Source organism: Branchiostoma belcheri, unplaced genomic scaffold (assembly GCF_001625305.1).
Source record: "Branchiostoma belcheri isolate BF01 breed outbred unplaced genomic scaffold, Haploidv18h27 scaffold4, whole genome shotgun sequence".
Lineage (NCBI taxonomy): Eukaryota > Metazoa > Chordata > Leptocardii > Amphioxiformes > Branchiostomatidae > Branchiostoma > Branchiostoma belcheri.
Genome location: NW_017804020.1, coordinates 2,081,668 through 2,105,969, shown reverse-complemented (window position 1 = coordinate 2,105,969; position 24,302 = coordinate 2,081,668). Strand labels below are relative to the sequence as shown.

The window sequence follows — 24,302 nt, the reverse complement described above, 5'->3', positions numbered from 1 at the left end:
TTGGGTTGCTCATAAACTACAAACTAATGTACATGTACAGCTGTAGAGTTTGCATTCCCCTGAGTTGGTCCTAGATAAGAAGGCCAGAGTTTACATCCAAAGAGCTACCAGGGTAGGCAAGACTTTTAGAGTGTCATGTTCTGATAACCCTAGGGCCTTGCCTGGTCTTTAAATTTCCACCAACATCTTTTAAAGTGCAGCATGGCATTTGGGGATAATCCAGTACATATTTCTTACCAGTAATGGTTATACACAATCACAGATATCACAGTATGACATGTGATGACTGAGACAAGACACCTGTTGATCAAAAAAGACAGCTGGCTAAAGCTTTCCCTGACCACCAACCAACCAAGATTGGCTGAAGTTTGGGAAAAGTCTTAGATTTAGGCCATGCATATGCCTACTAGTACCTTTTGATGTGAATCAAATCATATTTGACCCCCAAACACTGCTGACCAACTCCCAAACACCAGCCAACAATGGCTGAACCTTTTGACATGTTAAAACATATTTTGACATGTTAAAACATATGGGTTTTGAAAGGTTAAAAGTACTTAAAACACATTTTGAAACAGTAGCGGATCACACCAAACACCAGCCAACCACAGCTAACCTTTCTCTTGACCTACTCGTCACCATAGTTGGGTGGAGTTCAGCAGTGTTTGGGAGGACATATTCAGCTATATGTGACAGGCTTGAAAGTGATATCATTAGAGGTTCATCATAGATGATATCTGCTGTGTTCTAAAGGTATTCCTACAAAGCTTTGGGAAATAGTAGGATGTGAGTTTTTGAGTTTCTACGTCTCTATCTTTCCAGATGACAGAGCAGAGGAAACAGAAGCAGCGGATTGGTCTGCTGGCTCCACCTGGCCTCCCACAGATCCCACCACAGTTCCAGCCACAACCACAGCAAGTCCTTCCACCTGCACCTGCCAACCCCTAAAGAAATCCAAACCAAAACCCGACTTACACGCAGGCAATAAACTAGGGGACGAAAAATGCGTACACACTCAAGTGTATGAAAATTGTGTGTGTCAGATTTTTCCTGTGTGTAAAGGAAATATTTGATGTGCGCAGTTTAGTATGCTCATGTGCATACACAGTTTTCGTACATCATGTTTTTGCCTGTGTGGGTAAATCGGGTCCAACTTGGGTTGGCTGAAGTTTGGGAGCAGTCTAACTGGATTTAGGCCACGCCAAAATCTTTCTATACAAATCAATTCAAAGTTGAATTTGAGTCAAATTTGACTGCCAACTATGACCTGACAACTGCTGACCTACTCCCAAATACCAGCCAACTACATGTAGTCCCCAACCTCACATCCACACCCAAATGCTTTAAACCTTTTTAAACATTCGGCTGATGCGGCCAAACAGTGGCCGACCTTGCCAAACACCAGCCAACCACAGCTCCTAAAAATGGTTGGTCGGAGTTTGGCAGTGTTCTGGTGGCAAGACTCGCTAAAGCACCAGTATTACAATTTTTTAGTCACTCCACCCCCACCCTTCCCTGTGTTGCCTACACACACATACCCCATCCTTGCCAAGTAACTCCTCCCAATACGGTGGTTCTGATTGGTTAAAAGTGGGCAGGCTAGTTCATCTGGGCAAACGATAAACTTGTTTACATACATGATGATATGAATAGATTTTCTGTCCACCAGAGCATATTCCACACTTATATTTGTAGATTTTATTTTATGTTGTTGCGTGCAATGTAAGGAATGGTGTTTTTGTTTTTGTTTTGTTTTCTATTACAGGAGAGGATGAGTGATGTACTTTGGGTCCAATAGGGAAAATTTTATGAGCTCAGTTACCACTTTTTTTATCCCACCTAAAGTGATGAATAACATATTGGACATTGGTAAGTGTCTAATACCAATAATATCAATAGCAAATCAATTATACTGCATATTATTAGCTGTTAGGTTTTGCTAGCTACAGAAACATAGTTTACCACAACTTTTTTTATTGTTCACACAGGCATTGTTACAAGTACATTTCTTGAAAAGTAACTTACCAGTGGGCTGGATCCACCAGCTAAATGTGAGAGCCACTATAACAATGAATTTAACAGTTCACTGTTGCAGCTGACTTTACTGTTTCCCATGCAAGGTCACAACGATTTCAGGTCACGATGTATTTTGGTGGTGAATTGATGAAAGGTGCAGCAGGACTAGTTTTTAGTTTTGACAAAAAGTCAGTCCTGTGCAGCCTGTACTAGAATAGTAACTGTGATGCACTGAAACTGAGCAAAGATCAAATATTTGAGGGTTCGGTATAATTAGTGTAGTCCAGCCAAGTCCACAGTTGTGCAAATGTGGCATTTAGGTGTCAAGAAGTCCCTCAGTGGTAAATATTAGAAGGCTGCGCTGAAGGAAATCTTTGTTCCCGAACTGAAACATTTAGTAGTGAAACACATGCTGCATTCTTCTGGACACATGTTGTGTTAGTCTTTGTGCTTAACGTTATATGGAAAGTACATAGTACAATTTATCGCACAGCAAAATTATGGAAGTCATTGATGTAGGGAGGTAGGGCTTGTAGGCAAATTGCAATACTAGTATCTAGTAGCTTATTCACACTTGATAATCATATTATATGTTAGGTAGATGTACTGAATACCCAAAGGTTTACTGTGCATAGAACATGCTACTTTCAAGGTAACGTGAAGTGTGATTTAGAATTGATATTGTCAGTGAACACTAAAGATGCCAACTTTAAGATGTAACTGGGTATTATAGTGGATGGTGCTGGAAAGAATAGAGCATCCAGAAACGGCACAAATATACTGGTACCGGGATTTCACAAGTAGATTCACAGAAGGTAAGATACTTTTAAAATCTATGGGGCCTCTAGACATCCTTGTATACTTCAGACATCCTTGTGGCAAAGAAACTCCATCTATTTTTATACAGGCATGCAACTGTATGTAGGAGATACTTTTTAGAGTAGGCCAAAGACAAGAAATATTCACCTCATATTAGTAAAATGTAGCCTTAAATACAGTAAGGTAGAAGATTATCAATGCAAAGTACTAGTAGGTTGAAATGCCATTCCATAGAACCGAAGTGCAGTTTCCAGTAGGGACCATATAGAGACTCTAATTTCTCTTGACTATATGCCAAGTATAATCAAGGAGGTTTTGTCTTGATAAAACCTCCTTGGTATAATAGCTAAAGTAATGTGATTATGACTTTTAATCATTATCTAGAGTTAAATTACTCTAGTCAATTGAATCGTTGTTTCTATACATGTACCATGGCAATAACGTATAGCTTTACCTTTACTGGTAGTGAACTAGTTAACAAATCAAACTTGAAGGTATAAAATAATGGGGAAAACATGATATCTTCATCAATATGTACAGAAAATATACAATTTATTCACAAGTGTCATTTCGTAGTGTTGGCTATAACGGTCGAAATGTTACGGCAAGTTGCTTCTTTGCTGTAACTTATAACAAGTATATTGTATGCAGAATTATGGTACATGATGAAAAAGGACTATAAACTCCAAATATTACTGTAATATTCATATCCCAGAGTCATAGTTTTGAAAATAGAGCTTATTAAATCTGTTAATATTTCTTGAAGATAGAATTTATAAAGCTGTGTATTATCAGAGGGGAGATATGCAATGTTTTGTTCAGGAAAAATTGTATGACGTGGTTGCTAAATGGCAGAACTATTTTGTAAAGTTGTGATGTGGAAAATGGTGGATGTTATTTGGAGATGAAATTACTGAGCAAGATAAACCACTAGTTTGCATATGACTCTGTCTGTGGTTTTCATTTTGAGAAAATACTGAGTTGGGGCTACAATTATAAGCATGTGTTGTCATGGTAAGGTTTTTTTTCTCCCTCAGTCAGTCTCGGAAGTCTTAAAGACTATGACTCAAATGTAAGGGTAGGTGGCCATGGAAAGCCAAGAACTAAAGCCATATAACCTTCAAATATGCGTTAAATTTGACTACCACCCATGCCCAAACACTGTTGACCTACTCCCTACTACCAGCCAACTTGTCCCCAACCATGGCCCCCGCCCATTCCTGAATGTTTTGAACGTTCTGAAACATTCGACTGCCGGAGCCAAACAATAACCGACCTTGCTCCCAACCACAATTGGGAGAAGTTTATAAGTGTTCGAGAGGCAATGTTCAGCTGAGTCTGACCTACCTTGGGACCACAGGACAACTAACGTCCAACATGACTTCGAATGACTTTGATTTGCGGGTTGTCGGGCTTGCCTGTTCGTTTTTCTTGCTTTCTGATATTCATCTCCATTCCAGAAGATGTACCAAAATCCAACTGAGAACTTTTAATCAAAAGAGAAAAAGACAAAGTACATGTATTCCATTGGTACGTGGAAAGAAATCTTTATTATTCAATTTCTTGAGCAGGAAGAACTTTCATTCTTTGAATTTGAAATAAATACAAAGGTATAACAAAGTGGTCGAATCCATTCAAATTTTCTACATAAAAGGTCCAGATTCGTCAGACGGACTGTAGATTGGGAGTTTGATCCATCAGCAATGCTCAAGGTTATCCATGGCAGGGCATCCCTAGGGCTAAACGAGTTGGTAGTGTTGTTTGGACTGGGCGACGCACTTCCTAGTACATGGCCCTGGTGTGTCGTGACATTTCCATGTTCTTCCACGTCAAAACAACACTATATTATGTATATTTCCTGGCGGTTGTCACGAACGCCGTCACACCATTTTCCTTTTCGCCCCTACTTTGAACTTCTGTTGATGTGACTTAAACTTCTCCATCCAAGTGTTCAAAGAACTGGGCGATTTACTTCAATCATCAATATATACTTCTTAAAACCAACATGATTTGACTGATAACGTTAACTACCTTTAACTAGCAGGCACCAAATGATTTATGTCTACGCAAGTTCGCAAGACACTGTTCCCTGATTTAATTTCTGAACATGAAAACTCTCTTGATAAGTGTTCATAGTAGTATCCTCGCTATGCAGTACTAGCATAGGTGTAGCCCAGCCCAGTGTAGAACCGTTGGTAGTTCCTCTTCCACATCATGACGAGGATGAGGAAACACACTAAGGCTCCGAACGCGTTGACTCCACAGCTGATAAACAGTAGAACTTTCAGCTTCTCGAAGACAAGGTTACAGTCGGTCATGTCGATGTACATGAAGACTCGCGCTGAGGAGTCGAACGATTTGGTGCACTGACAGGAGGAGTCCAGGGACAGACATTCTACATAGTCCACGATGCTGGTGCCGTGCAGCCCGGCAAACGTCGCCGCCACCACGCAGGCGATACAGCAGAAGAACGTCAGAATCCAGAAGAAAATCTGTTGAGTGAAGAACAACAAGTCAGTCAGTGACATGTGGGACAAGGTAAGTTTCCATGATTGTTATTGTGAATTCTCGGATTCATATCAAGGAGGTTAAAATCAAGATTTAAGCTAGATTGCTCATATCAAAAGATATATGGCGTTAGTTTCAGCAATATCTTGCAACAGAACTTGGTGACGAGATGGTAACTGCATAGAAGTATCGATATAGACCAATCCTGAATCCCCATCATAATTAGCAGTTCAACCAATGAGAGAGCGGCAATTAACGATTCGACCAATGAGATGTCCGTCAAATAGTTGCATTTTTATGTTTTACGGTGGTGGGCGGGGCTTTAGGATCGGTATATTCAGTTCGGAGCTTGTTCAGACTACAGTTTTGTGGTATCTGATTTTACTTGAAGCTATGTTGACGCCTCTGGAATCTGGAAAGCGGCTTTGATGGTTTAAAAAAAATACGATAGTTGGGATACTTGTGCTTCACGTTTTATTGAATTGGACTTCCATGATCACGGACTATGTAGTGCTCCAAGGCACATCAGACGTTCCGTAAGATTACTTCGGACATCCGTTACTAAACAGGTGCCTTTTTTAGTCGCCACAGGACGGTAATCGTCATCAAATATGGCGGGAATCTACTTGAAGCTCTCATAAATAAACGTCCACAGGAATTCGGGAAGAATACGATCCGGGAACTGACATACTTCTTGTTTGTCTGATACATCGCTACCGTTATCTAAGATGACAGATCTTCCAAACTTAGTGGTCAGTACCGCTCTTGCTAATTTCTGTCACGTACACGACAAGATAGGTTTAGGTTTGATGCTTTTACACGGAAATATACTTACCCTAACTCCGAAATGCCAGGTACTTTCGAACTTGTTTCGACTGAAGATGCAGGAATATATGCCGACAAGCGCTGCTATTACAAGCTGCAAGAGAAAGAAAGGACAAACGCTGTAGGTTAGACACTAGTAATGTACTAGGACTAAAAAAAATAGTCGAGAAATGGGGAACACTAGAGGGTCCTGTGAATCTCGCTCTGCCAATTCTTTTCCCCGGAAGCTGACATGCGTGGTCCAACACTGTAAACCTTTGTTTCACACATTTTTGGACTTCGGACAAATTTTCGGACTTCGGACAACGTTGTTTTTTATACTACAGTTAAAGTCAGTGTTACGCACATTTACCGGTATAACACTGTTTTTTCTTACACATATAAGTTATTATAACATATAGTAGGCAAGACATACCGGGATTCCTGACCAGTAGGGAACATCACGTGACATGTCGCTGTAGATCTCACTGATGAAGACACACAGGACGATGACGCCGGCTCCGACCAGTAACTGGAATATGGTCAGGAAGAAGTACAACCTACAACATTCGCACCCCTTCCGCGCTGTGGCGGCCGGCGACTTCTGTCTGGAGCTTCCCCTGGGTCGTGGAGAGTGCGGCCCCGACTGCAAGTCCTTCGGGGTCATGCTCTGTGGTACCGTGGTCCGCAGCTGCATCTTCTGCGGCGACATCTCCGGTTCTTCCTCACCCTTCCCCGGTTTTGGTCCGTTCCGTTCCGACTGCTCGCTGGAGGTCAGACGGTCCCGAGTTCCGTTCGATCCGTTTTTCTGGGGAGTCTTACCATTGGCTGCTGCACTCTTTCCGTTTGGCCGTCCGGAATCCTTCCCCGGTCTGTTTTGCTTGTTTGTCGGAGAAGGGTCGCGTTTGGTCCGCGGTTTGTTTTTACTCTGTTCCATTTCCATGGCGGGGTTGTCCATAGCAACACTGTCTGAGTCAGACGGACGTCTGTCTGTCACCTGTGGAGGATTTTGGAAAAAGGGAAGAGATTTTAAATGACGGAAATAAACTCATTCATTCACTCACAGAACAGAAACAACAGAAACACACTATAAGAAGAGAATTCGATTGATGTGTTTTAGGCGTTTTTGTCGCCATATCGAACTTTCTTTTTTGTACTGGTATCTTTTTCTTACGCCAGCAAAAACATTACCAGAGTGGCAAATAGATATTGTCCTGCCAACTTGATGCCTTGCCAATTTGATATTGCCTTGCCAATTTGATACTGCCTTGCCCGTTTGATTCTGTGTTGTAGCCACTGAAAGATATCTGCTTGGAGACAAACACACGCACACACTTTCCTTCCTTCCCTGCCCCCCTGACACCAGCGTCTATTGTCCCTGACCTACATCCTACTGACTTCACGCAGAGGTCACTTTACGCTTTCAGCCAAATTTTCAGCGGTCAATTGAATGTTGTGCGGACACAAAAGCGGCACATTCATGTGCAGATTACAGAGGAGATGGGCGAATTTTTGGAGTCAGCGGTCTGTGTTATCAGTCGGGAGGACCCGGACGGCCCGCTATGCCTCAGTTCATCCCGACTAAACCGTCGCGCACCGCGCAATCAATCAGTCGGCCATTTTGTATCCCCTTCTCTTTTCCCGCCAATTTCCTGAGTTTGACAGACGTTTCGTTTTTCTTCTGAGGGGGCCTGCATGCCCTTTTACGTAAGGCATAATCAGGCCTTTTTAGTCTTCGTAATCCGTAGGCAGCCTCCCAAAAATTCAACGTAATTCGTAGTTCTAATAGTACATTAGCCACAAAGCGTAAAGTCGTAATCTGAGAAGAACTGTTCTGAAAAGTTAACGTAATTCGTAATCGGCGGCGAAAATTTTGCGTAATTCGTAATCACAACCCCCATGCAGACCCTCTTCTAAGTTTTGGTGTCAACACAGTACATACTGGTACACATGTATTTTGAATTTTGACTTCGCGGTAGATCCCAAAAGCAACTGTTGACAGAGACGTCACTAGGACTAGTAGTAGGAGGTTTAGGTCTGTGTAGACCACAATATAAACAGAATGTTTCGAAACATGTCACTTTGTCAGACAGGAAAGCAGGGTTCCTTATAAGGTTAACATTTACCATTTATCAAATTGCATGTTGCCCATAAATCACGTCGAGATCGTTCTGTGTTTAGCTGTTTAGGGCGTGGTAAAAATTGCCGACAAGATAAATCTCTATCAGTCATCCTGTCTTCATCTAGGTCATTCTAGGTTCAGTGCTGAAGACAGTAAATACATATATTACGTTTATTTGTAACTTTATGCCCGAAGGCTACTTGCGACTAAAGTGGGTGCCAGAACCATAGCACACTGGACACAAAGTATCTCTACTGTGTGTCCAGTGTGCTATGGGTCTCGCACCCAGGCTAACTTGCGACAGGAAACAACGAGTGGAAAAGTGACTATTCTAAGAACTTCTACGAAATACAACCTAAGCTTTGGGGAGGCTTGCCTTCTTTTTTTTAGCCTGGGTGCCAGGCTCACAGCACACTAGGCTCAGACTCAGAGGTTATCCTGTGTGTGCACACGGGATAACTTTGAGCCTAGTGTGCTTTGGGTCTGGCACCCAGGCTATCTTTTTTGGAGGCAGGTGAATCCCGCTTTTTCTTTATGTTAATATATATTGCTACTAGTAATAGATGACATTGCAATCGTCTTCGTTTTAAGTAAATTTAACATTCGAGGAAATGGTACTGGGCGTAGGACGACCTGTGTTGTTGCTTTGCTTTTCGGAAAAAAATTAAAAGTATTCCATATAAATACGGGCGGAATTCAAATATAAGTCAGGGTGGTCGCCTGGAGTGTCGCTGTATTTGTACGACCGAGGTCAACCATGCACGTACTGCTGTCCTGTCATTATCGTGTGATTATCGTCACCGGTCACATGTAAAATTGTCAAATTACCCCCCATTTCAAACCACAATACTGACAACAAACTCTATTGTTTTCTCCCACTTCGGTCCATAAAACCCAAACGAGTGGCCGTTGTGTAGTTTATACTGAACTATCTGCTGTGATTTCCATCTCAAACCGTGGTTGATGGCCTGTGAAACGGCGCTATTCGGAACGTTACGGGACCTATCCATGGCGACAAAAGACGACAAATAGTTATTGCTGTCTTTTCTTGTCCAGCACCGCCTCTCTACACATGAACTCGCAGATAAATATTGTCTCGGATGACAGGTTTATGTTGACTCTGAAAACAACAATATGACAATTCACACCACCATGCGGCACATCTGTTTTGGGACGACCCCACATGGCGGTCGTCAATCCGACGTTCGGTCTGCCAAAAATATAAAATACAGCTGCCTAAAGCCTCTGACAGGCTGGCACCAATAAACGTAACAAGCAACAGAGTTTACCCCATACCTGGTCATCGTTAAAATACATATGTTCCAGCCCTTAGGATGACAACTCCGACAGCATAAAATACCTGTCTCTGGCATCAGAAGATAGCCTGGGTGTCGGCCTGTTTCCAGGGCTCAGACAGGCCGCTTTCAAGCAACAAGCACCCATTGAAGGGAATTATACCAAAGCCCCGTCGATTCAACCTGGCTATAGAATGGGTGCCAGACTGTTTCCAGGGCTTACACAGGCCAGGTCCACACACCCCTCAGTTAGATACACATACTGGGACTAGCGTGCTATGAGCCTGGCATCCAGGCTACAAAACATGTAGACCAAATACATGGACCTGTCCGAGTTCTACACTAAATTTGGCCCTAACGTTGTTGAAATGTATGTACTCATAAGTCCTTAGTTTACACCGAACTACTGGCAATACACACTTTGACTAGCTACCGTGGTCTTCACGTCGTCTGTTGAAGAAAGCATAGGCTGGTATGTACACACGCCGTCTATGTATGGGTAGTAACGTTACATCCACCCCGGTTGGACCGTTCTGTGCACACGGAATCACAGAAGACAAGAACTCTGCCCAGCATCATACTAGTACAGCACTACATGCGACCATTTTTCCCATACTCACAAATTCCAACTGTAGTTCCTACAGGCCCAAAGACGTGCTCTGAAGGTTCCACCCTCTCAGATTCCCCAGTAGAAGGAGGCTTACGGTTTTACGCTCGGCGCAAATTTAATCCCCAGAGAAAAGTGACGCCGGCAGCTGGCCCTGGGCCTTTCCTACTGGGCCAGATCCCGGACTGCTGCCAAATAAAGTCTCCTAAAACCCTCTCCTCCACTGATGTCCAGAAACCGGAGTAGAGGTGATAAACTTGGGGAGAGATATCCAGCTAGCTTAGGGACGGATCGGTATACATACAGGGGAATGCGTGGCGCGCGCTTCTACCCTGGGGACCAGCCATCATTTTTCTTGGCGGGTTTTTACCTCCAGCTACTAGTATCCCCGTAGATCCAGCCGCCAGTGTGATTCATCAAAGTACAGTTCGAAGCTGCAAACTGTAACGTTACTCCTGAAGCAGACCAACTCCCCTGCCATGTTATCTGTGTATTCTGGCCAATTTCTACTCTTTCCTCAGAAGCCTGGTAAAGACTAGATAGGATCTACATTCTCTACTAGATCTGAGTTGTGTCAGGAAATACCGAGGACCGTTATCATAAGTCTGACCTATCTGTGCACTGATAGACACTGCAATGACAATGCCACGTCTGTTTTGTTTACACTTTCGCTGAGACAACAAATGGCTTCTTCGGTCTAGTGGTGAGAGCCTAGACTTCTTGTCCGTTCATCCTTCGTCCCTTTCCGGCATCCTCACCATTTCTTATCCAACAAATTAAGAAAGATAGTGTTTCTCACTCACCTTTTCTTGAAGATCAATCAAAACAGACCCTACAGAATAATAGTTAAGACTCCAGGAGAGGTTGACCAGTGACCAGTGACCACGTACATGTCATGTTTGCAAGACGTCCCAAGGAGGTTACCTAAGTACCATGCATGGCAATCTAGTTTCACTGCCGTAACTAAGTATGTAAGTAAGTATGCCACACAAACAACTTACGCAAGGCCAAGAATGAAAACAAGGACCAAACGTACCACCATGGGGATATCTCGCACGTCGTCTCTGGTAGAGGGAGGGAACGGGAAATGCCCGGTATGTGAACTCCGAACCCCCAAAAGACACGACCCAGCTGACCGGCACCACAGGGGCACAGTTCTCGTGAATGAAAAAGGTGTAAACAACTTCCTCTCGGACTAATGAGCTGTCTTTGTACGGGGGAATTATCACCGAACGACGAACTGGTAGATTAGCGGGTTATTAGCGCTATATGGACCGTCTATGGACTGGGGTGTGAAGGATCAAGCAGCGGGAAACAAAATCATAGCAAAGGCCACATGTCCCATGTATGTCCCCGATGGCCTATAGCCTCGATCAGGCCTTCTTACGGGGTTACGGATCGTAGAATTCGGCAAAAAAGGCATAATTCAATAATTGGCCAGGACTGCAGGAGAGTCAGTCCGCGATAGTGTTAATTTTTAGCCTGGTATCCAGCCTTGTTAGCTTTAGTCCGCTACCCAAGATCCGCTCCGGCGGGGAGCGGATCTTGGGTAGCGAACTAAGCTAACAAGGCTGGATACCAGGCTAGTTAATTTTACCCAAATGACCAAATGAACACCAACTTCTAAATCTTGTATGTAAGTACATGTACATGGTCTACGACTACAAAAAACATTCCCGTAGACATCCATGTCATCCCTGTACATACTAGTACCTATTTAATAAACGTATACTCATTCAATAAGGAGCTGAAGTTTTACACTGTAAGACCTCCTTGCTTATTCCTTGGGGCCCATTCAAAGGTCTTCAAATTTACGAGGCTATGCCTTCAGACAAGTACGTGATAGGGTCAAAGTGGGCGAGACCATAAGTCCCTTACGTAAACACAGTTTCACAGGGCAACAACATGTCCAGACTTGGCAATGTGTGCACCAGTCCAAACCTTTGGACCGCCATATCGTCTTGGAATTGAGCGAAGACATGGAGGAAGATGTACTAGTATTAGAGTAATAAGAGAGACAATGGATGATGTGTTTTGGTGATAGTTTTTTTTTTTCCAAGAGTAACATATGATACTAATTTACGGGCATCCATTTGTTGTAACGTTATACAGATGGCTCGTAAAGGAAAACACGCTAACAGTCAGTAGACAAGTCTCGTATTTGGCCTCTAAGCCGTCACGCTATGATTGTAAGACCAACAGAGCGAATGGATTAGATATGACCGTGACCACTGATACCGGGGAAGCCTTGCGGAGAGGCGGTGCGAAGGCGTCTGGATTCCTGGTTAATTGAAAATGAGAACCGGCTCGGTAGTGTTTGCTGTACTACATGGTGTTGTTTGGACAAAGGCGTGCCCCCACATTGTCTCAATTTAGGCACGTCTTTCATCAAAGTTGGGATTTACATTAATACAGACAGACGTTAGAGTGTGGTGTTATTATTTTTGGGACGTCTAGACCTTGACCGGTCGTTTTATATCTTTCAAGGTGTTCGATTAGGCAGCTGCATGTGGCTCAGAGCGGATGTTTTTCACCCATTCCTTTCCAAATCTCACCAAGGCGGTTCTCCCTGCAACCTATCTTCTACGGAAGCGGTTGGAAATAGTAGAAATTGGCCAAACAGACAGATAACAAACATACCAGGGGAATCGGTCCACTCAAGAGGAGTGCCATTTACCGCACCCGATTTCTACGCCTGTCTATTTGGCCAATTTCTACTCTTTCTAGCCGCTTCCGAAGCCTGGTAGGGGCTATCTAAAACCACCTCGATATCGCTGAGAATGAAGCCGAGATATACGCCGTCGCTAACCACGATAACGCATTTCCGAGAGCCAAGGCCGCGGTAGTGTGGGCCAGGTGCACTTGACACCAATTTCCTGGAAATGAACAAGGTGTTGACAAGATTCTGACCACAGATACAACAACACAACATTCAATTTATCGTGTGACCTTGTGCTTGACCTTTGATTTGGACGACAGACATAAACTCAACTGATTCGAAATCTCCTTCCATATATCGAGTACGTTGTGTCATATTCCGGCCTACACCTACATGGTCTCTGTCTCACTCACTCACTCACTCACTCACTCACTCAGTCTCTCTCTCTCTCTTTCTCTACCTCTCGCCCACCCCTCAGGAGGTCTGGACGGACTGTGCTGGTATTTGGTATGTGGGTAGGTCTTGGGAAGACAAAGGTCAAATCAAATGTGTGTTATGTGTATGCAGGGCTAAGGAAAAACAAGCTAGCTGTTCCATGAAATGCACACCTGTATAGTATGCACACATCATGCAATAAAATGAGGAATACATGATCTTCAAATTTTTTAATGAATCCTAAAATAAACTGTTATGTATGACAGCCACGTGGTAGATGTTAACCTCGCGAACGACCATACCAGCCGATGATTCATGTGAGATTGCCTTAGGTAACGTGGGAAAATGTGCCCAGAATTCCCCATACATACCCGAGAAATGCCCCTGACGCAAATAGGCCGTCAAAACCATAAGTCAATCACACCACTTTGGTTTGATGTTGTCCTCCTTTCCAGCATATTAGGCGCACACTGCGCTGTGATAGTGCATTCTGTGTACGCTCAAAGAGTGACAGATTAGTGTTCGTGTCAAGCTTGTTTGGACCAAACAGAACGCTATGGGTAAAGTACTCTCCAAGCAGAGGTTTGGGTTGGGGGTTATGTTTGGCGTGTTTTTAGGCTGTCGATGTCACACATTTACTTTAGAACCTTCCCCCGACCGCCTAACAATCAAGGTTAGGCGTAGGTTGAGAGCAATTTGACCAGATACGAATCGAATCAGATTTGAGTTCAATTTGAGTCAAATCTGACTGCCAACCATGCCACGAACACTCCAAATGTTCAAGTTTAATTTATAACATCTTGAAACATTCGGCAACTGAACAGCAAATTGGATCTTCTCAGGCCAACTAACTCCCTTGGTATACTATTTTTCCAGATATCCACGGCGCCTGGTGGAGGCTAGAACAGTAGCCAAGTTCGCCCACTAGCCGACCACAGCCGATATTTTTCCCGACCTACTCCCAACCATTAGTTGTACAGTAGGCTCTGACCTTGTCACAGTGTATTGTGGGTATATTCGACCAATAGTTGAATATGCCACGCCCTGTTGGAATGCGGGTATCACAAAAAAACAATCGGACAGCATAGAAAGAATCCAGAAAAGGGCATGCAGAATCATGCTGGGTAGAAGCTATCACTCGTATTCCGAGGCCCTGTCAACTCTTGACCTCCAACGTCTGTCTGAACGGAGACTGACCCTGTGCCGGGCCTTTGCCCTTTCAGCCACTAGGTCTAGGCACGCCCCCTGGCTACCCCCAGTTAGTAACCACTCACACAACATGCAGCTAAGCCTAAGGCAAACACGGCGCTACAAACCACCCATTGGGACAAAAAGATATTTATGCAGTCCTGTCCCCACAATGCTGAACATACTGAATAACCTTGCCATACAGTAGATTTCATTTTATGTTGTTGCACATGATGTAATTGTACTTTTTTATTATTGTCAGTTGTACTTAAGTAATTTGCCAACAGAAGTTGTATGATGTAATTTTAGCATAAATGTGTATTATTCTAGCGTATAAGTGGTGTTAATGCCTCTCAGGGCACTTTTTATGTATATATATTATGTATTAGTCTTGTAGTTTTTAAAAATTTGTAAAAGCTTCTCAATTCAGCCTTTGGCTGCAAAAAGCTTCTAACCTACTGTACAATGTATGTATGAAGTATGTGTTTCTGCAAATAAACCAGTCTATAGGTCGGGATCCATGGTTGGGAGTAGATCGGCAGTGTTCTGGAGGCCATATTCGGCTACGTGTGACAGGGGCTAAGCAAGGTTGAACATATTAGCGATGTATTTGGGCTTCATCCAATTTCGCAACTGAAACCCTTCCCAAGGCGCTACCCAAGACGAAGTCTATGACCAAACGTGGCTTCCCCAAACAAACAAACGCGACACCGTACGTGGTCCCTATCACTCGTCAAGACGTTTTAAAGTCGAACAGACAGAGAAGATGACCCCATTTTTCATCTACGGTATGAATGTCTGGCGGACGAGAACGAGGCCAATGAGACCCAGATAACCCTGGGTACGAGACCACCATCAAGGTCTCCATCCCAGCGTACTATTCATCTCAACCAACACAAAATATCAACCTTGCCCCAACAGAATTAGGACGAGTTTTCAACGCGAAAAAAATTGGCAATCCAGATGACGACGCTTTCGCGGTCACTTCTGTACGGCGAATTTGTCATTACTTGTGAACAAATATTCGCCAACTTTCTTTTTGTTGCACCTGCCGTCACCGTTAACGTAGGGTTCCGTGAACACCTCCATTTTTCTCTGACCTTGAACTCTTGCTACTGCAAATATAAATTGACTTACAGTACTCTCCTAACATCCATGTGTGCTGCAGGGACGTTGCCAAATCATTTGAACAGACTTCTGAAGGTAAATAAAAATTCAAAGCAACTACCAGACTTGCTTGCTTTGAAACGAAGCACCATTTGTTGCTGACACCGCTAAAGCGAATACGATGTCCGTTTCCATCTGTCTTCTAGATCTACCACACAGGTTTACAAAACAGACGACAGTTGTAAATATCAACGCCCTTCTAACGAAGTGTTTGGAGATGTTAAACCGACACCCTCAGCCGTAGGCTTGCCCTGGTGAGCCCCCACGACTTACAAGTGGTATGTCAATGTATGTAGAGGACTTGGGTTTTGGATACAGATACTTCTGACGGCTGTATCAGTTACCGTACTCCGCCGTGTATTTGCATAACTTCGCCGTGACATCTTCGGCTGATGTGTTGCCAACATTGCGGTAGGGGCACTTACGGTGGAGCTGTAACACGGCCAAGTACAAACACAACTTCAAAGGGACGCGTCTGTTCATAGATAGCCTGGATGTCAGCTCAGACACAGGCGGCTCGACACAAAACTCCCTTCGGCTGGGGGAAGCCACAAGGCCCGATCCCAGAGTTACACCTGGGGGTCTAATTTATCTATCTGAGGGGGTGTCTATGGTAAAATGTTCGGAGCTGAGGAGCTAGCCGCCTGTATGCTGCCCCTTGCAACAGTCTGGCACTCAGGCTGATACATGCTGTTTGTGCTAGCTTCCACCAGGCCTTCCTTCGGGGGTACGGATCGTAGAATTCGACAAAAAAAGGGAAATAATAATTGGCCAGGAGAGCCAGTCCGCGGGAAGGTTAATTTCCCCCTTCATGGGCAAATGGCTTAACTCGACTGGCCTTATTTGACTAAATTTGAACTTCTTTGAACCCGCGTTGTTGCAGTAGGTGGTGGGGACTATCCTGGTGACGTCAACAGAAGCGCGAGTTTCCTGCACTCTGGTTGGCAGACATTCAAGAATAGTTTGGCAGACATCCCCAGACGAATTAGGCCCACCTAGCAGTCTAGAAATGTGTTTTGCGGGTTAATTAGGGTACTTTTTATAGATACATGTATAGGCTACAAAAATCATTACTCCTATTTCCAAAACACAATCTATGCGGTATGATGTTTACCTCTAAGTGTAAGTCTACATTGTGAAAAGTATGCGTATGTTTCTGTATTATATAAAGTATATAGAGCTAGGGGAGTCTCTGTGCATCTAAATCTAGATGTCTCCGCCAGTCACTCTACGTGGGAGCATGCCCCGTGGTACAACTCTCAAGTGTTATGTCTCGATAAGCAAAGTGGTCGTTCCGTCATAAAAGATAAAAAAGACAGACGAAACAATATACAACTTTCGATTACACAACACACATCAGCAAGACCTACTGTCTCCACACCCCCACATCCGTACCTTTATCCTCCTCCTTCCTCAAGTCTTCCCGTATGCTTTCTTAGACGTCTGAGGAAGTCAGATTTTTCTCAGAACGTCTGTGATCTTTCGTTTCCTGCTATAACGAGTTGGTATGTACACATGGTACAAGGCCATGCAAAGGAAACAACAAGCACCGTAACGGTAAACCAAAGTCAGACGGTAATGACCGAACAGGTGCGGCGCACAGTGTGCGGAGGAAAGGCGGGTGTTTGGCCAGGCATTTGTCACGTGGACGCAAAACACCACATAAACTTCTCCCAGGCCAAGGGACACCGCTGTTTGAGTCAAAACACTACGGCGGCATCTCCCTGTCTCTACTGATACAACAGTAAACAGCGGAGACCTTTCCATCAAATAACTCCACGACTGTAGTCTGCCTCAATATTATGTTCGCACACAGAGTAAAAATGTTGAACAACAAGTTGATGCTAAACTACAAAGCTGCAAAGCAGTGCAATACATCGCTACTACTTACCTAAAGGCGAGTTTATGTTTATCTCTGCAAATAACCACCAGTGATCTTGCTGCTCTCCGTGAAAGAAACGCCCTACCCACACCTACGGAACACTGTGTCTATATGAGCAGTATTCCTTTACCGATAAACAGGAAGAAGGGTCTCAAGTAGTGAAAGGCTTTGTACTTTTTTCCGAGAGTCCATGAGTCATCGAGAAAGGCGCTTTTAATACAAAGGTCGATTGAATAGGGCGTAATAACGCATACCGCCCACTTCTCAGCAACATAATTTTCCACTGAACCGTAATTCCTAGGGTAAAATGTTGGAAATTCCAGCGCCTTTTGCCTGCCCTAGCTTTACTCATGTCCCATATGCCATCTCTCGTTGTAAATTGGCCCTTGACTCAAATATGCTACCGTGCTCCGCAGCTGTCTGTTATGGTACGGTACCCGAACTGTGATCATATGTCACGATTCCTGACTTACCCCTGGTCTCTCGATCACGGACGAGGCACGGTCTAGATCAAGGGCACCTCACGGTCACTGCACGGCTCACAAAGGTTCCAGTCAGAGCTCAAAAGCCATCCGCGAAGTAGACAGACGTTGCCGGACCTTTTTCAGAGGCAGTTGTGTGACCCGTTTACGTGATCCCCAGTCTCTGCACACACAGCCTAGCGGGGAAGGACCATCTATTTTTGTAGAAACATGTGTGTCGCATCAGCCCACACCAAATCGGTTCTGCACTCTTCCTCCGCTGAGGAAAAAGTCGTCTGAAACGACTCCCTGACGACCCAAGAGCCCACCCAACAGAGAGAGAGGGAGAGAAGTACGTGGGAAGTCTGTCTCACAAATCGTAAGTCTCGGCTAGCGACAAACTTACCTTGGTCAAAGTTGACGGCTTATTCAAACATTTCCCCTTGCCACGCCCACGCCTCGGAGGAAGAACCAGTTCCGGCCCCCGGCGCTTTCAGATGGGCAGGCGGGGACAGGGAGTGTTTTACCAGGCTTGAACTTGTGGTCCTCGGCTGAGAAAAGGTGGTCCGTGGGGTCACAACAAGCTAGATCTCATGCGGTTCTGCCGCTAATTGATTGTTCTCTCCCAGAGAAGATGGTGAAGTGGCGGGGAATGTGCCTGTTTACCCCCCGCCGGGGGATAATGTTGACAGATTTCAGCCCTCTCGGCATGAATAATCGTCCTCAAGATGGGCCCTGCGTGTTCGATTGCACACACACAAACAACACGACTTGTCCACTACAGTAAATTTCTATATCGCCCCCCTTTTTTTCCACCCAAATTGTCCTCGTGGCGCCGCTGGAATCTTGTGCCTGTGGAATGAGCCGCAGTAGACAAGTCTAGGCACCCGTCTGGTCGATTCACGCAGAGGCGTTTTATTTCCTCATCCCACAGAGCAGTCGGTAGAAGAGAGTAGAATGGGATGGGGTGCATTCACAGTACAGGACCTCTGCCAAAGACAACCTAAACTTTGTACCCCTGACTATCTCAACACCCAAACCAAATCAACAGTTTTCAGTAAAGGCTTAGCTGTGCACTATATGAAAAACCACTCAGTCAGATTAAAATGATGTAAACTTTATCTTTTTTTATATATTTTGTCTGATCCTTGTCTGATCCTTATCTGAGCTGCTCACAAATGAAGAATAGTTCAAACATACAAACAAACAAACAAACAAACAAACAATCTCACCTCAGATAAGGTTTCACAACAATCTTCCCTAAACGATGTTTATACAGACAGCGTAGATGAGAAACAACTTCAAGCACCTACTGAAGATATAAGCCCATATAACAGTCACAAGTACGTGCCATGCTTACATCTGTCAGTAATCAAAGACGTACTTTGACATTTGTGCTACGTGGATGTTTTTTCTGTCACTGTTTGACTAGCATTGTGACTTTGACCCCCCACCCCCATATCTTGTATTTCTTACGTGCCACCCTTTGAACACCAGTAGTTATCCTGTAGCATGGTCATTATTTATCTCAATGAAGTATTTCTACAATCTGACGTAGGCCTTCGGGAAACGCCGAAGGAATAACCACCAAATTAGGACTAGCTACCAAGGGCCTGTTCATGCCTGACTTCACTGACGCTGGTAGTCAAGGTGAGCTGTAGCCTGGGTGCCAGACTATTTCCAGGGCCTACACAGGACAGTACCTCGGCTCCAGTGCCAACATGCTTCCAATTTTATGCCACAGACCCCCACAGACCAACTCTGGGCCTGGCCGCCCTGGCGTGCTCTAGGCTAGGTGAGCCGTTGGTATTTGGGGCATGTTATGTTCAACACTACCATCACAAGGTATCACAGCACGTCAATGACTGAATCAAATTTTACCGAGAGAGTATGACAAGGCACCCTGCTATACGCAAAACTAGAAACAGACGTTGCGTACTTATCACGAATACTATGTTTTGACGTCATCTTCCTACGATCACATCTACATTTCTGATTTGGTTTTCTAGGCCTCACTCAACGATTGACCAACAGTTTCGCTGACGCAAATATAATCCACTCTTTTTACACCCAACTCAGAGGTGTAGATGTGATCGTGGAAAGATGACGTCAAAACATGGTATTCGTGATAAGTACGCAACGTAGGGGCTGAACAAACTGTTGACATTACTGTTGTAAGCTGAAATAAGGTAAATAAAAGCACAGTTTATCTGAAGTTTCGAAACGTGTTCTGGAGACGAAACAGAATACACGAAGACCACCTCGTCGACTTACCGGTATGCCGGAAACCATCAACCACTCCAAAACCCCCAGAAGTCAAAACAGATAAAGTACACTACACAAACCAGTGTCTTGTTGTGGTTTGTGACAGATTCGTGTGCATGGCGTGAACACGCGACATGTCCCCGCCCTACCTCTCTGTCTCTGTCTCTAGAGAGAGCGTATCTCAGAGCTAGTCCTAGCTAGGCCAGGTGGGAGATAACTTTGGACGCAGTGCGCTATGTGTCTGGCATCCAGGCCAGTTGAGGCCGCTCGTTAGCCTCTACCAGGCTTTGCGAGGCGGTAAAGTGTGCTCTCTAGTGGACCAACTCTTCTGGCATGTTATCTCTCTATTTGGCCAATTTCTACTCTTTGCAGCCGCCTCCCGAAGCCTGGTAGAGGCTATACCTGTCATTTCCGGTTTCAGTGGACAATCCAAGGCACCATACAGGTTGATGTGTGTGTGCTTGCGGCCATTGCTACATATTTAAATATCGTAAACCATTTTTGAGACAGAGTAATTACCTCACAATCATTTTTTGGGGGGGAGGGGGGGTCTTCCAAGTTCCTAGTCTTGGCAAGCGTGAAGTTACGTGATACGCTCTCGGGTAATACCATTTGACTTTTGATAACCGTCTATGGACTTTTAATACTGCCGTTATCTCCAAAGAGTGATGCAGCCATCTAGTCTGGCTATCTGTGTGTTCAGATTACTGCGGGCGCCAGTCCAAGAAATGTAATTAGCCAATGACGCGCTTCCTTCATCTTCAAACAGCACTGAAGCACCGAGACTAAAAAAAGTTGAAAGATGACCCTCGCGATAACGTAATTAGGTTTCAATACGTGGGTTATTTTACCAACCTGAAGTTAGCCTTCGATTCAGCCTTCCATTCGCAGCCTTAGATTGTGCCCTCGATTCGACTTGGTGCACACGTTTTAAATTTTTAATCCAGGCAGCACACTTGTTTGAGATCATTATGGATCAAATACATGTGGTATATGGCTGCCCCAGTCCACGCTTAAAACAATTATTTTAGTTTCTTGTGGTACTAGTATACAAGGACATATAACGCTTCATTCATTGGTTTAGGGCCTAGTGATGCCTCTACTAGTATCAAACACGTCAGGTCCAGATGAACGGTAAATATAACCTCCAAGCAGATCCAATTTTTCGTGGCTGCAAGACAGTATTTTATTTGCCAGGCAGTTATATACCATTTGGTTAGCTTAAAAAAATATACCAGTCCAAAAAAGAAAGCCCGATAAAAGGACCTAAAACGTACACGTCAAAGATAAGCCGAATCTTAAACCTCTGCTTAAACTTAAAGAGAACAGTAAATGAACAGACGTCTATGAGTACATGTGAACAAAACACTTGGACCTGTGCCTTCACAGTCCACCCCAGCGCCCCTTCCCTATAAATCTCCAAGCAGATATTTTAGTGGCCGATAAGAACGCCTAGAACACGCTAAAAATACGCCGAAGCCCAAACCTCTGCATGGAGAGTACCCCTCCCCCCAGTTCAGGAAAGGCAACACTATCTCTGTATCTACTGCTGTGTGTAGTGCTGACGTAAATAACATCCGATTGGCATCGTCTTCCCAGCCGTTGACAGACACAGTGATGTTTCCTCAGCTCGAAATGTATTTATAACTGGCAATGCCATGATACTATCATGATACCATAACAATGTATTGGCTGCCTAAAAGATCACGATTTTGCATGGAGTAAAAAATGTACAATTTCGTCTGGAGGCTTTGGAAACACAAGACAGGACATTTTGTTCTCCAAAAAGATAACGATGAAGTCCAGGACACAAAGCCACGATGGTTCGTCATGTTCAATAAAATGAACTACTTTTTATACGTTCAAGAACATTTGGATAATCTGTGGTAACATCATACTTGTGTTTCGTCAGTCAGAGTCAGAGTTGTTTGTTGTCACTGAGTAAACCTCTTGGTAAACAAAGGTAGAAACTCGCCAAATTTCCTGTCTCATACACAACATCAGGTTGAACTTTTATATTTCAAACTTACCTGTACGCTGAGAAGAATTCTGAAGCAAGAAGAGATACTGCAGTAATGTCCAAATTTGGCCCTGGTGCGGTCTGGTCAGTCTGCTGCCCTACATTCCTTCCCGCTCGCCTGTCCTGCTCATCTGGTCCCCATCTCCACACCGGACAGAACTGGGACTGGCTAACGGGAACCGGCTGATTTTATTTTCAACGTCTGTCAGACTAGCATACAGGACTTGACATTATCAACAGTTTACGATGAGAAGAACGGCTTTACGTACAAACCCGCGGTAGAATTTGGGTCAAGCTCTGTTCCGAATCCGAAGAAGGGCTGCGTGAAACAGACACGAGATTCCAGGACAAGATTGTTACGAATTTGTCCGGCCGTTCAGGCGCCGTACGGTCGGGTTACAATGGGTGTAAAAATCTGATCTTCAAGCAGATGTCTGGCGGCAAATGCGTTACGGTCTGAGCTGGCCATCTGGAGAGAGCCCAAGCAGATGTCTGGTTGCAAAAGCGTTATGGTTAGAAGTGGTTAGTAGAGAGAGTATTCACTCGGCGAATGGTAACTGGCAAATGGATAGATCTACCGCCTGGTCAATTTGATACTACCGCTGCAGAGTCATCGAAAGATCTACCTGGAGATCATACTACTACGTTTGCAATTCTGGGATTTGACTTCTTTTTTGAAGGCTGTGGATAATGAATTGTCTCAGGTTCTGCATAATGAGTAGGTTTTGTGATCTTTGATATAGTAGAAACTTAATTTTTTGGTGATCTAGATGGTAAAAGGACGAGGAGATTACTGCTTAAAATAAATGTGTTTCTGTTGATCTCTTGATCGTAGTGCTAGTGAGAAGTGTTTCATTTCCCACTGCATTCAAATTAACTAATCTTTCGTGTATGGGTAGATTTTAGGTCATTTTATAGGACGTCGTTTCTGCATGTACATCTGTTTCAGACATATCTGCACAGTGCACATTACGAGCTGCCAAGGTTCTAGATGTGGTACCTTGTGGAGCTCCCTGCCGTCCCAACTTTAACCTTGACCTAGCCCTGATCTATAGCAGTCCCTTTCATTCTAGTTATTCGTCAATACACATAACCGGGCGCTGGGGATAACTACATACTACCCATATATAACACCATTCCCTCTGGGTCTTTGGCTGTCTAGTTGCACACTATACTGTTTGGAAAGAACTCATGTCGTGCTCTCAGCAATAAAACATTAACACTATTGTAATGATCTAGCTATTCAAAGTTGTACCGAAAGATACAGGGACTTCTCTGAAGGTAGCTTTTTCCGAGCAATTTGAAGTATGAAATGATAACGAAAATATGCTACCAAATGGCAGTTAATGTCAATATCAGACATCCTTACTCATCAAGAATATTTTCTTCATTTGGCTACCCTGAAATTGCATTGGAATTTACCATTAGCGTGACTCAGAGCATGACTGGTGTCAGTTGTTTTGACTCTGCTATCTGGCACCAGGGACATGTACACACGGAAGAACACCGCTTGATGGGAGTTACGGGTGTTCACGCCGCGTAAGAATGTAAACAGACTCCGTCAAAGGGCACAGACAGACGAGACACGTTGGCACGAAGGCCAAGGTGCTGGTACGAAGCCAACTGGAAATCGTGATGGAGACGATTCCCTAAACTGCAGCGTGTAGTTAATTTCACTACCGCAAGGTGGCGTTCATCTTGCGAACTGCTGCATTTCACTGTCGCTGTATTTGTGACTTGTAAGGATGATAGTATAATCTTAGTCTGGCCATTTTGTCGCGGTCTGTAACTTCTACATAATTTCTATAATGGTTATCATATTTTCACATACATTTGTCTCTTTGACTTGGTATATTATCTAACATTATATGTTAACATCCTTCAACATTATGACTGCCCAGCTTTGACGACAACCATCAATGTATATCAGATATTAAAGAAGTTGTATGTCTTGATGTGTGGACGTTGACGTTTTCCGGTCATATATCGGATATAGGAAACCTATTAAGGTTTTCATCAGTGTTGAAATGATGTTTTGCACGCTTTCTCAAATC

The 24,302-nt window shown here is 44.1% G+C and overlaps 2 protein-coding genes across 10 annotated transcripts in view; one reads left to right on the top strand and one right to left on the bottom strand.

Annotated features, from left to right (window-relative positions):
* The window catches only part of LOC109477077 (inositol 1,4,5-trisphosphate receptor-like), a 122,976-nt gene extending 119,199 nt beyond the window's left edge, over window positions 1–3,777 (top strand). Inside the window, exon 62 of the mRNA XM_019778122.1 lies at window positions 823–3,777. Coding sequence (XP_019633681.1) covers window positions 823–948 — 126 coding nt within the window. The 3' untranslated portion in view covers window positions 949–3,777. The remainder of the gene's footprint in view (window positions 1–822) is intronic.
* Window positions 3,778–4,395: 618 nt separating this feature from the next.
* On the bottom strand, window positions 4,396–22,511 carry LOC109477055 (sarcospan-like). Of its 9 annotated transcripts, none has more exons than XM_019778095.1 (4): window positions 22,259–22,511; window positions 6,584–7,144; window positions 6,179–6,262; window positions 4,396–5,327 (listed from the first exon to the last, which is right to left on the bottom strand). In XM_019778095.1, the coding sequence occupies exons 2-4, from the start codon at window positions 7,103–7,105 to the stop codon at window positions 4,983–4,985; spliced, it is 951 nt and encodes a 316-aa protein (XP_019633654.1). In that variant the 5' UTR covers window positions 7,106–7,144; window positions 22,259–22,511; the 3' UTR covers window positions 4,396–4,982. The 9 variants fall into 9 exon arrangements, with proteins under 9 accessions (XP_019633654.1, XP_019633647.1, XP_019633649.1 ...); XM_019778088.1 differs by lacking the exon at window positions 22,259–22,511 and adding an exon at window positions 20,238–20,291; XM_019778090.1 differs by lacking the exon at window positions 22,259–22,511 and adding an exon at window positions 18,370–18,701.
* Window positions 22,512–24,302: the final 1,791 nt, after the last annotated feature.

Excerpts from the sequence above, each read along its gene's own strand:
- LOC109477055 (XM_019778087.1), bottom strand. The coding sequence starts at position 9,586 with ATGTATTTTAACGATGACCAG. Across the intron at positions 6,263-6,583 it reads CCTACTGGTCAGGAATCCCG|CTTGTAATAGCAGCGCTTGT; the intron begins GTATGTCTTGCC and ends TTTCTCTTGCAG. Across the intron at positions 5,328-6,178 it reads CCTGGCATTTCGGAGTTAGG|ATTTTCTTCTGGATTCTGAC; the intron begins GTAAGTATATTT and ends TTCACTCAACAG.